At 38.7% G+C, this 14577-nt stretch overlaps 1 protein-coding gene across 1 annotated transcript in view; it reads right to left on the bottom strand.

Annotated features, from left to right (window-relative positions):
* The window catches only part of LOC139697093 (uncharacterized serine/threonine-protein kinase SBK3-like), a 134600-nt gene continuing 120023 nt past the window's right edge, over window positions 1-14577 (bottom strand). The window contains exons 3-9 of the mRNA XM_071595884.1: window positions 11924-12173; window positions 9838-10066; window positions 8442-8786; window positions 5733-5907; window positions 3914-4098; window positions 1553-1877; window positions 1-78 (exon numbers count right to left, since the gene is read on the bottom strand). Coding sequence (XP_071451985.1) covers window positions 1-78; window positions 1553-1877; window positions 3914-4098; window positions 5733-5907; window positions 8442-8786; window positions 9838-10066; window positions 11924-12173 — 1587 coding nt within the window. The remainder of the gene's footprint in view (window positions 79-1552; window positions 1878-3913; window positions 4099-5732; window positions 5908-8441; window positions 8787-9837; window positions 10067-11923; window positions 12174-14577) is intronic.

The following is a 14577-nucleotide window of genomic DNA, read 5'->3' as shown; positions in this document are numbered from 1 at the left end:
TCAGGGATCAGTTGAATGTTCGTCTTTAACATCAAGGTGCAGTTTAGCAACTGGTTCATTTCCTGAGTCAGGGATCATCTGAAAGAGGTTATATTACTGAGCAATGACAAAACCCTACTCGTGTTATTGTTAGCACAAAATTACCATGACTCAGATCGTGAGATGCTTGGAAATAATTGATACTTTAGATCTCAAGGAAGCTAATGCCAAAGAGAGCACGGAAAAACTTGGGTGAATTGTGCTACTAATGGGTCGAATTGGTAGGTTCCTGACAGATGTGGAGTTGAGGCATCTTTATCGTCATTGTCACAAGAATATCTTGTGCAGCTGAGTCAGCGGTGAGAGGGAAGAAAAAGGATGAGAGAGCCATGATTATCAGACTGGTTATATCTTCTCTTCCTCATTTCGACTCAGTGAATAAGGCTGTCAAATCAGTCACCCCAGGCCTGGGCTACTGCTATCCTCTTCTCAGCAACAAGAGTATAGCAGGTACGTAAATCATGAAAGCAAAATCATGCTTAAATATTTGTTTTACAATTCTGTGCCCCAACTACTTCTCTCATGATCCGAAATGGTTTTGCAAAATGGGCAACTGGCATCAGTATTCATTGCGGACTTCACAATGCCAATATTGGTTTGAAAACTTCCAGATTTGAGCCATAATTTTTGCTCAAGTTTAATTTGTTGAAAAATATATTCAGAGAAGATTTTACAATGACTTTGCAGGACCTATTATAAGCCAAGTGCAAGTTATCACTACTTTGGCACAGGTTTCCAGTTTATAGTGCTCTAGTGAATGCTGTGTGAATGACATATCTGATAGAGTCACTTTCTCTCAGCAATCAAATATCTATTTATAATAAAACACATTCCTTATATATCAAGTTTATTGCCATCAAATGTGGTTCTATGAGGTTCAAGAATGCAAAAGTGTAATTATGTTGAATGTCTCGATAGTAATAAATATTAAAAAAAAAAAAAAAAAAAAATGGTTTGGTCGAATGACTATATTAAAAATGAAATGCAAAGGAAATAAAATTCATTTTGGAATTAAGTAACATCGATTAATATTTTTCTAAGGTTAATCAACAATACAAAATACTCAAATCACTGGAAATAGAAAACATATGTGTGTATATGATGTCTTCCATGTTTCACATACTTCATGGTTCCAAAGCAAAACAGCTTTTGCCGTTTTGTTCACGAATGATAAACCTTTTTGCCTATGAACAGATATGTGAGGCAAAACAAAGGGCCTCTCTCTCTCTCTCACAGAGTATGGTGTACTGGAAACAGTACGCTTGGTGACGTAAAACTTCATGATTGGTGGAAATCCCCAGTTTCGATGTACGGAAAAAAACAGTCATCACAAGCGAATTTCACTCTCAAAAGTCATTTGAAAGAAATCGAGTTCCCTCTCACTTTGCCAATTGTGGATTCATGCTTGGAATAATCAACGTGGTATTCACGAAACGTTGAGATCATTCACTGCCCTTGTGGGCACAATCGGATCAATCTCCTTTTCCTCCCCCATCGGCTGCTAATGGCTCACGGACTCCGTTGTCCCCGAATCAAACTCCTCCGCCATTGCACCTGGAGACGTCCTCACCTTGCCGGTTGCTGCGTGACCCACCCGCCCCGCTGTCCTCTGTCCCCCTCCATTGCTTCCCTTCCCCGTCTGTGTCATCCCCATGACCCCCTTCATCCCGCTCCCCCTCCTGCCAATGTCCACCACGGTGCTCTCCCCTTCCTCACCCCCGCTGCCCTCCTCCGCCTCGTTGCTGCTTGCTCCCCCTTCCTCCTCTTCCTCTTCGTCCTCCTCCAGTATCGCTCCACTCAGCTGGACCCACTGCCGTATGCGGTCCTTCTTCGCGGATCTGCATTGGTTTAAAAAAAAAATACATGAACGAAAGTTAGACCTCTTCATATCTATTCCTGCAAAAAGTTTACGGGTGTATTTGACCCAGGGTCAGAAAGAAAAAAAAATCTCAAGGCTTCCATGTCTCTTCAGACACTGAGCGTCGTGAGACTCCAAAAGGAAGTATGAGAAATTTAGTTGATACAAATAGTGATTCACACACATGGCATCGTTTCTCCAGTCAGGGATTTTGACCATGAAGCCATGCTGTCAAGGCAACAGTCAATGAACAGTTGACTTGTTTATGGTTAAAACCGATAACTGAAGCTTTTTGTGCAAGAAAATCTAATCATTCTTTCGTAATTAAACAGGGCTTATTTATCCTAATGTATGAGGGACAGTCAAATGAAAGCTGAACACCCGCCATAACACTTAGTACATGTGAAAGGTGGGCACACTGTTGTAACATACTGATACTGCGATCGCTTTCGTAGGGGAACTGTATAGTGACATCTCACTGGCATAGCCAGTTGTTGGGTTATTTCCTTGCTGGAGCACGGACTGGTCTATTGTGTGTATCCAGTCGTAGAAATGGAGGCAAGCAAAAAAGAGCAGAGAGGTGTGGTTCGATTTCTGGTGGCTGAGGGTGCTGGAGTATGCAAAATTCATCGTCGCATGTCTGCTGTGTATGGTGAACACTGCATGTCCCATGTCCATGTGTATGGTTTTCATTTGACTGTCCCTCATATACAGCGGATAGAAAATTGGATAAGTCGCATTTAATGTATATCTTTAACAGAGAAAAGTTGAAAATTTAAGGACCGATTTAAATGAACTTCATCTAAATTGAGTTAATATCTTTTCAAGCTAATCATGTAAATTAAAAAAATAATTATTACACCCATGATTACTCCTTGCAAAAAAAACCTGTCTTTTCCCAATTATAAAAATGAATTGTAATAGGTAGAAAACAAAGGACAATTTTAATATCTCTTAATAAAGTCCGAGTGTCAACTGTTGAAGTTGAAATCTTCTATTTCTTCTTCTCCTTTTGCTTTGCACATGTACTAACCTAAAAATTATTCTCACATCATCTTCAATATTTAACCAATTAACTTTTAAGATTTTTTTTAAGAATTCAATCAACGAGTTTCAGTATAAAGTAAGCTTAATTTCTAAAGATTATTTCAAAGATTTTAAAAGAAAGCATTAGTCGCATGAAATTAATGTTATGATGAATTATGAAAGTTAAAAAGAATAAATGTGAAGTGGGATATCACAAAGTTTCCGGAGATTATTAATGAATGCCCTGCAGATTCAATCGTAGGGGAAATTTTTTGCATAAAATTAATATGTATGCTCTACAGAATAGATGGTATTAGATTACTTTTTGACCCCTCTCTACCATCTGAATAAATGTGAAATTGGCTGCTCACGACAGAAAAATTATATGAATTTTCCTTTCCAAGTATTACGTGGAAATGGACTAGGAAAATTTAGGATTTGTTAGGATGGAGGTCATCTTTTAAAATCCTCAAGATAATCACATTTAAGGTTAAAAGGTCATGAATTTTTCACCTTATTTTAAGAGAGAAATAAAAAAAAAAATATTCAGGACTTTTTTATTTTAATGCCTCTTACACTGGAGGGATAAAATATTAGCGAGTGCTAAAGACATCCCGAAATCCAATTTTCAGGATGACAGTTTCAGTCCTCATTATGTTAATTCCTTCTCGTAAAGAGGAATTTCGAAAACACAGTGATCCTCAACTTGGAGTTATTTATAGTTACAAGAAATGCCCATCAATTATATGGAAGGCATAATGGTTTCCATGCCTGAAATCTGAGATAATCAAATGATTGATAGACATTTTGCTCATACAGCAGAAATATTGAATTTTGTAAACTTACACCAATTTTTATTTGAAAGGTTTATTTGTAACTTCTTTATTAGTGATAATTGGGGGGGTAGTGTATTTCCAAGCATGGGAACACCTAAGATGTTCAAAGCAAAGAAGTGGAAAAGGGTAGTGCAGTTTGGTGTATTTTCATTACCTGTCCACTGTAGTTTCAACTCCGTACTCTGTCAAGGTCTTCAGCAATCGGTTTTTCTCCTCTGGACTACTGTGGAAGCTGTATAATGAAGGGCAAAGGTCACTGTCATCCTCAATGCCCTCTTCTTCCTTTCCATCATTCATGGCCGAGCGTGCTAACCATCTTTCTTCTATGTACCTGACCACCTTTGGTTGCAGAAAGAGATGTGTGAATCAGTGATTTGGTTACTGACCTATTTGCGTTGAAAAAGAATGTGACCAATGCATTAGAAAATGAAAGTAAAATTCTTGAAAAGCATCCGTGAAATTATTTTTGGGGAAGTAATAGAGGTAGGTTTTGAGGTAATATTTCATCATCATGAAAGTTTAGTATTCTAGTTAGTTCATATCAGTTGCAGCATTCAATGTGGTCTTCCAAATTAAGTTTTTCTTGCTGCTTTGATGTCATTCCCTTTCCATTAAATAGATTATCTTTTCTGTTTCACAAATGTCTACCCCTTGTACACACAGAGGAAGCACTTCAATTTAAATATGTTGGATGTGTCATTAGATGAGAAAGGTCATCCCTTTTGTTATGAAATTCTGATGATGTTTTTTGCTTGAGCTACAAAAGGTTTTGGAAGTCCCTAATGACATTTTCTTAAACTGAGATTTCACTCCCTCCCTCAATTAAAAAAATATGCACTGTGGTTGGCAAGAGCATGGCATATGATAGTTTTAAAAGTGTGGAAAGGGGTTGTAAATTTCCTCAGTGTCAGGAACTGAATCTCAGTTTTAGCTGTAGAGTAGCATTTTGTCAAGGGGAGTAATCTGTGTCATTAATATGAAAATAAAATTACAGGATTTTGAACTGTAGTGTTCATTACGTGTCCTCTAAAATTCACTACAAGTGTAACTAAACATGGCAAGGGAACACTATGAAAACTATTCTCGTTTTTTTCATATTTTTTGATGCTGTACTCATCCAACCATGAAAATGCTTCCAAAATTGAACTAAGAATGTGATCTCTACTCTTTTCAATGTAAATCATGCTATTGTAATTCTTAAAGTATTGAATTTTTGGTAATAAGGTCTAATTTTTGTAATTCATTCCTCATAATGGTCTCTGGAAGAATATGAAACATGATTCTGAAAAATCAGGTCTGGCTGTCAGACCTGATTTTTCACAATTATTTGGAAAAGGAATGTATACAGTTTCGTGGAAGGGTTTATTGTTGTGAAGGACAGGATGTATCTTGTATGAGACTAAGAAATATGTGGGTGTTAGTTTTGTGCACATCCGAAACCTAACTTAAACAGTAGACTACCATATTACATTTCATTTATTGATCATGAGAAAAATACTGAAAAAATTTCATTTAATTTACATTTCATCTCATCCAACTATCTGCCCTTTTTTTTAGGATTTCAGGCCATCATTTACATTCAATAACTGTCCAGCATAAAGGTTAATCTACTGGCCTATTATTCCACCCATCATTGTAAATGAATATTCAGTGGCAGACCTAAGAGGAAAGCCATAGAGGTCATGACCTCCTCTTGCAGAATAATTTTGGCTTTGATTAAATTTCAAAATTAATATTACTTATATGCACACCACTTATTTTGAAAACTTTATGTCCTCTAAGCATAAAATTTTGCATTCACGCCAAAAATATACATTTTTTTTGGTGAGGTATCTACAATATGTATGTTGATTCCCTTATCTAGTTCTAAAACTGCAAGAGTTTTCTTTAAGTCATCTTACAATTGCTGTTCATATATATGTGTATGCAACTTGAATGTCACCGCATGCCATACGGAACATACATAAGCTAACCTCTTCCACTGGTGGTCTCTTTTCAGGTTTTGGATCCAGCAGTCTCCTGAACATCCTCTGGGCTCTCGTGCTTAGCAGTCGGAATGCCCTTGTCGGAGGACCACCACGCCCACCGAGGACCAGGGCAGAGACTCTTCTGGCTGTGCCTGTTCTCCACCTGAGATACCTCGCAAACCTGCACAGGAAAGGGGTGAGTGATGAGGCCTCTAAAATTTCATAAATGCTTTAATGAACATTGCATTTAACAAGCACTTAGAGTGGATGTCCTAAGATTGGAAAAGGAAATTTTATCCTTGGAATGTACACATGTATGGTTAACAGCTAAAGGTGCTGTTGGTGACCTGTTAATTGTTGCAATTATGCTAAAATCACATGCGATAAATGAGGGATATAAAAATATAGCCTAAAAGAATGTCTAATATAAATGAAAATTTGGGTAAAAAGTAGCAGTTTTATAGTTTTCAGAATCCTATTAGATTTATCCAAGTGCTTGGAAGCTTTATAGCTGTCCCATCTCATTTCCAATTGCAAAATGGGCGAAAGTATGAGGGAAAAAATATGTCTACATGGTTAGCAAAAGTGCTTTCTCTTTAAGGAATGAGGAAATCATGCCTGGATACATTTTTTGTAAGTTCACAATTGATACATAATGAAAGGATAATAAGAATAGGGAATTTCACTCTTCTCAGCATATTTCAGTCCATCTCACACCTGCTAATCAATTTGATTTTATTTTTGAAGTTCCAAAATAAAATATTTGATGTCTTAAATTTCTCAAGAAGCTTTTCAAATTAGGAACAAGAAAATTTTCCAGAATTGAACTCTGGGCACATTCCTTGAATTTCCAAATTTTTTCGAGCAAGTTGCAAGTCATAACTCATGTCAAACGTGGTTGGGTAATCATTATGTTAAATTCACATGTTAAACTGGCAGGTCACCAAGAAGTGCGCAGACATCTGAGATTCATAAAAATTGTTATATTATACTCTAAAAGTTGAATTACTGGGGCTGAAAAAATAACTTGTCAAAAGTTTGTCTTTAATTTTTACTTAGATCATAAGGCTATTAAACATTAAAAACATGTTATTAGTGGAGTTGAATTGTCTGTATGTGTGAATGCCTATCAAAGATGCCTGTATGACTCTTACCGTCATACTCAAGGTAAGTTTTTGGATGTACCTAGGTTTTACAACCCTATGTTCTTTGACTCTCCGAATAAAACACAACCAAACATTCTACTCTACACCAAGCCCCTTTTCATCTTCATATATTCACTTCATACCTCCACTTTAAATTCCGTTCCACATGCCTATCCTATTCCTGCCTTAATATTCTCCCCTCTATAACAGTCTTCAATATCCCATTGCCAATCATTATGCTTTGCATCCATTTTTTCTGTCTCCTTATGATTTCTCCGAACAATCCCCTCTCCCCCCCGACTGCACCTAGCACCTACTCATTTGTTTTTCTTTCTGTCCACTTAATATTCTCCATCCTCCTTCGTACCCACATTTCAAAAGTCTCCAATCTATTCCTATCATCTTGCTTCAATGACCGTGTTTTCACACCATACATAACCACGCTTCATATAAAAGATTTTACAAGTCTTTCCTGGACAACCTTACTCAAGATCCCTGTCAACAACTCCTTCCTCCTGGTGAAAGCTTCTTTGCCTAACAATTTTCTTCTGTTGTATCTCCTACTTTGACCATTTTGGCCTACAATACTTCCAAGAAATACATTCGATCTCCTGCTTTAGTACTTGCACTCAAATTTTAGTGTTCTATTTAGCCTGCTGTCTTCTCACAAATCTTATTCTCATCCCATACCTATCACATTGATTTTTTAATGTCATCAGCAATGAGTGTAAACCCTTGGCTGTCTGGCTAACAAAACATTGATCATCTGCAGATCATACTGATTTGAAGAGTTCACATCTACTTTTACCTCAAGCCTCGGGCCCTTCCAATTAGTATCTTACAACTTCCTCCACTTCTGTAGTGAAAGGAAAGGGTGATATTGGGAATCCCTGTCTTATTACCCCCCCTGCCTAGCACTGTCCATTCCGACTCTCCATCTTCCACATGTACCTGATCTGTCTGAGATAAGTGAAGGCTGTAGATAAGTATGAATACTGAATTTGTATGATTTCTTTGTTAAATATGCATCTTGTCATATAATTCTATGGTCTTGAGATGGCCAGAGTGAAACAGGCATACATACATTAATCAATTGAGTATTACGAGATCAACGCAAATGATCAATAGAATCATATCAGCTAGGTGCAACTGAAGCAAGAATCACACTAAGAAAATTGCATGCTGATTTCCAGAGACCCTCTTAAGTAAATTTGTTTTCTTCCTTACTCGAACCTATTTGAGTGGGAAATAGCACAAATAAATATTCTAGTATTTCATATAATTTACCGAAACATGCTTGGTATTTTTATCTTGTCGCAATATAGTCCATATTTTACTAATAAAACAATACCGCAAAGCACCATATTCCTATTAGGTAGTTGCTAGTGTAGGAAACTAGTTCATCATTTTTTTAATCGAGATATTGCGTTTAGTGGTTAATATATACATATACTTTAAAGTCTGAGGTGTGTACAAAATTGTATAAATTATGTCAGCATTGCTGTGGTGATTAGCGTGTAAGAAAATGTGTTTAAGCATATTTCAAAGTGTCAAAGGTGACACTCCCCACCTGGGGTCTTCACTGGATGCTCTAGTCCACGGCAGGCATCCAGTGAGGCAGACTAGGAGCGTGACAGCCAGCATCCATGCATCCTGTGCGTGATGTGCCTGATATGGTGGGGCCCCCTCGTCGTATGAGCTCGTCAGGAAGGAGTCACCAAACAGGGAAATGTTGTCCTCTTCCCCAAAGTAGACAGAGCCCGCCTCTGATATGTCATCGTAATATGCCGGGTAGCGCTGTGATGTTGTTGCCGCCACTACCTCTGGCGGGGCGTAAGGAGGCCATTCCTTGCCCCTCCTTCGACGAACAAGGGTTCCCGCTGGTCTTGCCTCGCCGAAACCGGAAAGTTTCACTCTGTGAACATCGAATTATTCACTCATTCATTACTTACTTATCAAGAGCATTGATAGAGGGTACATATTTGATGAAAATAATACAATCTATATGCAATTCCATGCGCCTTCTATTTATCGCACTATATGCTGTCCTCAATAGAAATAATTGCGATAGTTGAAAATAAGGGATAAATTATAATTTTTGTAGAAAAAAGTCAAATCTCTCTATTGAGTGAAATTAAGTTGTTTTTTTTTATATATATTCTAGTTAGGATATTCGGTAATGATTTTTCCTGGGGCATGACTGCAAGTCTAACATAGGATTGAAATTAGGTTATTTTTGTGATCTATGTGATTTATGTTTTAATTTCATTTGAAATATATTTATGGGAACACAAAAGAAGAGAGGGTATTTGGGTTCAATCAAGGACAATTCGTTGGGGCTGATGTGCATACATATCGACTATGATGTATTTGGATCAAGGAGTATGTAAAAGTTGATGTACGCAATGGCAGTGAAAATTCCTGATATTAGGTTGAATAAGGAACTATAATACTAGTAATATCTCTTCACAAGTGGCTTATAAAAAGAATTAACTTTCAAATTAATATATTAGTACATAAAAATGCATTTATAAATGTAATCACTCTCAGCAAAGGTTCCACGCTCTTATTTTTTGGTCTTGACTCCAGTTTTAACAACTTTGATCCACTGTTAAGGGTATTTTTACTTTTGAAAATTGCACAAAACAGCCGAAAACATGCTGAGGGCAATAAATATTGTGTGGAACATTACTAAGTGTCATCTTGTTGCATAATGGACCTATGCCACAAAGTTTTATCTCTCCATACACCCTGGCAGGAGTGCTTTTATATGAATCACCAATTGAGATGTCTTTCATGTTATACATCTTACAGCTAATAGGTTCATGATCCTAAAAGAAATACTTGAATCAGATGACAGATATAATCAGAAGAAAGTGGAAATCAGTACTCGCAGGGCGATGCAAAAACTTTGAACTTTTTCCAAAATTATTCAGTCTAAAACCAGGGAGATTTTTTTTAAATACCTGGAACAGTCGGATGCAAAGAGGAGGACCCTCTGGGGTCGCACATCCCTGTGCACCAGTGATGCCCTCTGCCTCATGTACGCAAGGGCAGAGGCCAGTTGCCTGGCGACTGCCTTCGTGGGCCTCTCCCCACCCCCAACTCCACGGTCCGAAAGGTGGGAGGCCAAGTCCCCAAGGGGTGCGGCCTCCAGTGGGAACACTAGCAGAGTTGCTGTCTCGAATGGTGGGCCTGGGTGGGAGAATGTCTCATGTTATTATTGTCATCGTATGGCGATGGGTATTTGTCTTGTGGAACAATTAGTTGTGACTTTGCCTCACATTTCTTTGAAGGGAATAGGATACACAAATACATATTTATTTTGTTCCTTGAAACCAAACACGCTGCAGAATGTTTGAAGTTAATTATTTCATTCACTGGTACTCATGCATTTCAAGCACACAGGTGCAAATTCTTTCTCTATTTAAGGATTTTTAAGGTTAATTAAAAAACCGAATAGTCAATTTAAACTCAAAACAGGTACTCAGGTACAAAACAGGCTACAGGTACAAATGACAATTTTTAGAGTATTTTTACAATGTAATCCATTTAGGTACACAAATGAGAATTTTGTTACGATTTGGCATTTAAACTTTTTTTTAATTTAAGAGTTAATGGATGAGCTTTGAGTTTAATTGTTATATCAAGTAGATTGTTGAATGTATCATATTTTTTAGTGTTCTTGTTTAAAAAATAGAGGGAAGCTGTCGGACCAATTAGATGTTGTTAAAAAGTTTAAGGTGGCAGTGGAGGAGGAATTTGAAAAAGTTTTAATGGACACATGTTCAATTGAAGCTGAAACTCAGTTTTAAAGTGCAGGTAGTATACACATGCAGGACCTTATGATGTAAATAAATGAAACAACATCTATATCACTCATATATGTCTCTAAAGAGAGGTATTATTGTCTGTTATAGGATGGAGTTTTTGGATTTTAACCCAAGGTTTCAAAAGGTTGGAACTCTAGGGATGACTTTGGATACTCCCGTTGATAGTCGAGCTGTCTACTTTTATGGCTTTGAGAATTTTCTGAGAAACTACTGGAAAGGAATTGCCTCTCCTATAGAGTATGAGTCCATCTTATGAAAGTAAGCCTTCCAATTGAATGCTGTGGTTTTTTAAAAAAGATATTAATGATTGATTTCAGGGTTCTTGGAAGTTTTATGTATCTTTAAGATATTTACTTGATGAGACTGAATACTTCTTAAGTGTACGTCAATATTTTATTTTATGCGGCATTTTTTTAATTTTCTTTCCTTTGTTTTTACTTTATTATTTCTATTTTCCATAAATTTCTGTACAAATATCATTCTTATTCTTAAAATATTTCTGCAGTGCAGCATATTATCATTTGAGTTTCTCAGGAAGATCTGGTACCTTGAAAATCACAGTTTAGGTGAAGCTGAGAGTACCCAGAGAAAAATGCCTGGGGATCGAACCCGGGCCATCTGATCAGGAGACCAGTGTTGGATAAATGAAGACTTGGAAGGTTCATTTTTAGCTCAGGGGAATGTCTCCCAGTCATGATAGTACTATACCAAGATGATAGGGGCTGTGAATGAGGAAGTGTGTTGAAACTTTTTTTGAAATGAACATTCAATTAGGATGGTAACCCCTGCCTCCCTCATTCCCTCTTTACCCACATCTCCCCCCTGAGTTTTAGGAGTAGTTTTATGGGGGTAGGTGGCTAAAAACTGAGATTGTTTGCGCATTTAGAGGGATTGGTGGGGTTAATGTAGTAGAGGTATAGATTTTTCAGGGAATGACGGGGAAACATAGTTTGAGATGTAGAAACCCAAAATCACATTGGGATAAAACCACTCTATTAATCAAAGAAGGGGCTGGTGTGCGGAAATCACGCTATTCTTAGGTCCCATCCAGCGTGCTCCACCACTTTGAAGTGATCTCCAAATGGCACCCAAGCAAGGGGCCGTGGGTATTTATGAATTACCCCGCCACCGACGAGATTCGAGGCTAGTCCCGGTCCATCCTCTCGGGTGGGGTGGCGGACTATCGAAGGCCATCAAAGCAAATCCGTTTGGTGCTTACCGAGGGTCCTGAGGATGCCCTTGTGCCTCTTGCCCAGCTCCACGTTGTAGTGGTACTCTCGTAGGAAGTCCTCTCGGCTCGTCTGTCCCTTCCTCACCGCCTTGAGCACGATCTCGCACCCGCCGCCGTCGCTCTCTTCCCGCCGGCGCCGGCTCCCTGGGGCGCCCCTCTTCGGCTCCGCAAGAAGCACTTGGCCGAACCACCCTGCGTCCAGCACTTGGAGGATCTCGTACGACGCCAGCAGGTCCACCTTCGGTGGCGGGGAGAAGAGATGAATAGAAAGATAGAGAGAGAGGGATGGGGGAGAAATGGTTAGTTCGGGGGAAAATATTCTTCCATTTAATTCGTCTTTTGAGTTTGGCGCGAGCAAATATTCAAACGCACATCCTGCGCAAAACTAATTCATCATCATTTCATATCGGGGTACATGGTAGTCCAGTGGATAGAGCGCTGGATTACTGACCACAGAACTCAGAGTAAACCTCTGGGAATCCTCAGCGCCACCCAAGGTGTGTGATTTTCCGGGTATAAGATCTTCCTGGGAAAGAAAAGGTGGTTCAGGAATAAGGAGCTGGCCTCCTCTTATTAACCTGTCAATTAATTACTATTGCACGATGCTGGGAATAGTATTAAGTGAGTTTTGTATCTTCCATCATTGATTAGGCCCTAATCCTTTTCCAGCATCAATTAAGGTTTGTATTCCCACATTATTTCCCAAGTCTTAAGTGATCTCATTTCGTTTACCACTAGGTTTGCGTTGAAGAACTTCTGTCGAAAATCTTACTTCTGTCATGTGTTCTACGTGGGCCTTCCATTTTCATTCTATTTGTTTATTATTTTCTCTTTTGTGTGTTGTACTGTTCGGAATATTTTCCCAATGCCCTGTATTCATCGGTCTGTATTGTCTGGTCGGCGTTTAAGTGATCTGAGACAAATGGCATTTCTGACGCTTGAGCCTCATCGTTTGTCTTTCTGTTTCCATATCCAGTGTTCAGAACCGTGCAGTAGATCCTGAATATGCCATAACTTTACAGAGTTTTGTCTCTTTTCTTGTGTTTTCCTTTTGCTGTTCTTTTTATTACTCCGTAAATTGGTTGATAGCAGCGTAATTTAGTTTCTAAGTACAGGGTGCGGCAACATAACTTCCTTTTTTCAAGCGTAAAAAGGTTTCAAAAAAGGATGTTATGTTGCCGCACCCTTTGCTGGCAACATTGCTAACCAACGACAGATAACATTTCTATTTGACCTTTTCATCACATTCACCCAACACTCTTCTAATAAATCCTAATTTTTTGTAAGCTTGTCCACATATTCCCCTCATGTGTTTCACCCTGGAGAGTTCGTGAGTGAGGGTAACGCCTAGGTATTTAATCGACTCTACCCTTTCTACTTCGGTATACCCGATGCAGTAGACCAGGTGGGAACTTGACTATTTGAAACATTCATACGCACAGACCTCGCAGATCTTTTTCTTTATCATGCAAAATGATATTTCCTTGTTATGTATTCAGCACATAACCGTTTGTCTTTTCCCTGCCTCCCTCTACCCCTCTGTCTCTCTAAATTTTTTTCGATATTTCCCAAGTCATCATTTCATAACCCTCAATTATGGGCTTATTTCATTTCATTTTCTTAATCAAAGCACGCAACGTTTCGTTCCTAAGTTTTCGCTAGCCATTTTCTTACTAATCTCCCTTTTACTCACGGTTGTGGACATTAATCCTCTTTCCCTCGTAAATGTTTCCTTTGCTTACACTCTTTCCACCCAAATGTCCCTAAAAGTTTGACCCGTCATTCTGAAAAATATTGTTCAATTACGTGACCTTTTTCATTCTGTTCTCGTTCATTTCCATTTTCATTTGCCCTCATCTCTCTTTTGTCTCCAGCTAATCTCCTTCGTACTTCTGTCCACTCAGATGTCGATGGTTTCAGACTTAAATGAGTGGAAGTTTGTTCGCACGAAAATGACGGTAACAGATTGATTTTTTAGTGGAAGAATGCAGTTTTACTCATCACGTGAACTCGAAATGAATTTGCACTCGAAGACATAAATACTCAGGGTCCTGTATTATTCATACCGAATAAAAACGCGAAACCTTAAATAAAAAAAATATAGGAGCCTGGGTGATATGCTACCTTGCTAAACTCTCAAGAAACAGTTGGTTGCATATGTTCCGGGAGTGGAATATTAATTGACTCTCTGCCGTTCGACTAGTAGAAGATTTATGGGAGGCGACCGACAGCTGAGGTCATTTGAGCCATTAGGGATGGATGGGAAAAAATGAACGGTGGAGAGAAACCCGGCGTCGGCATTAGCCTACTCTTGTCGAAATGCGCCAAGGGGTCCGCAGCTTAACGTCCCATCCGACGGACGGCGTACTCACTCAAAGTGCTCTCCTAACCAAGCACCTCAAGTAAGGATCGAGATACCACTGATAAAAAAATATGTCGTATCGAAGATTCGAACCTGGGCCCTCAAGACGGGGAGCCAGTACATAAATCTACGCAACATCCCGACCCCTATGCCGTTTGAAGGGGCCTCGGAGTATGTTCATGTGGAATGAATATTAGCATAAAGGATTCATGCGGGCATGAAGAGAAACGTCTCCTTCTATTTGGAGGTAAAATACTCGTATACAAGTACTAAGTAAGTG

This window comes from Hetaerina americana, unplaced genomic scaffold, assembly GCF_022747635.1.
Source record: "Hetaerina americana unplaced genomic scaffold, ioHetAmer1.1.p SCAF_1, whole genome shotgun sequence".
NCBI classification, from domain to species: Eukaryota; Metazoa; Arthropoda; class Insecta; order Odonata; family Calopterygidae; genus Hetaerina; species Hetaerina americana.
The sequence above is the reverse complement of the archived record's forward strand: the minus strand, read 5'-3'. Positions and strand labels throughout refer to the sequence as shown.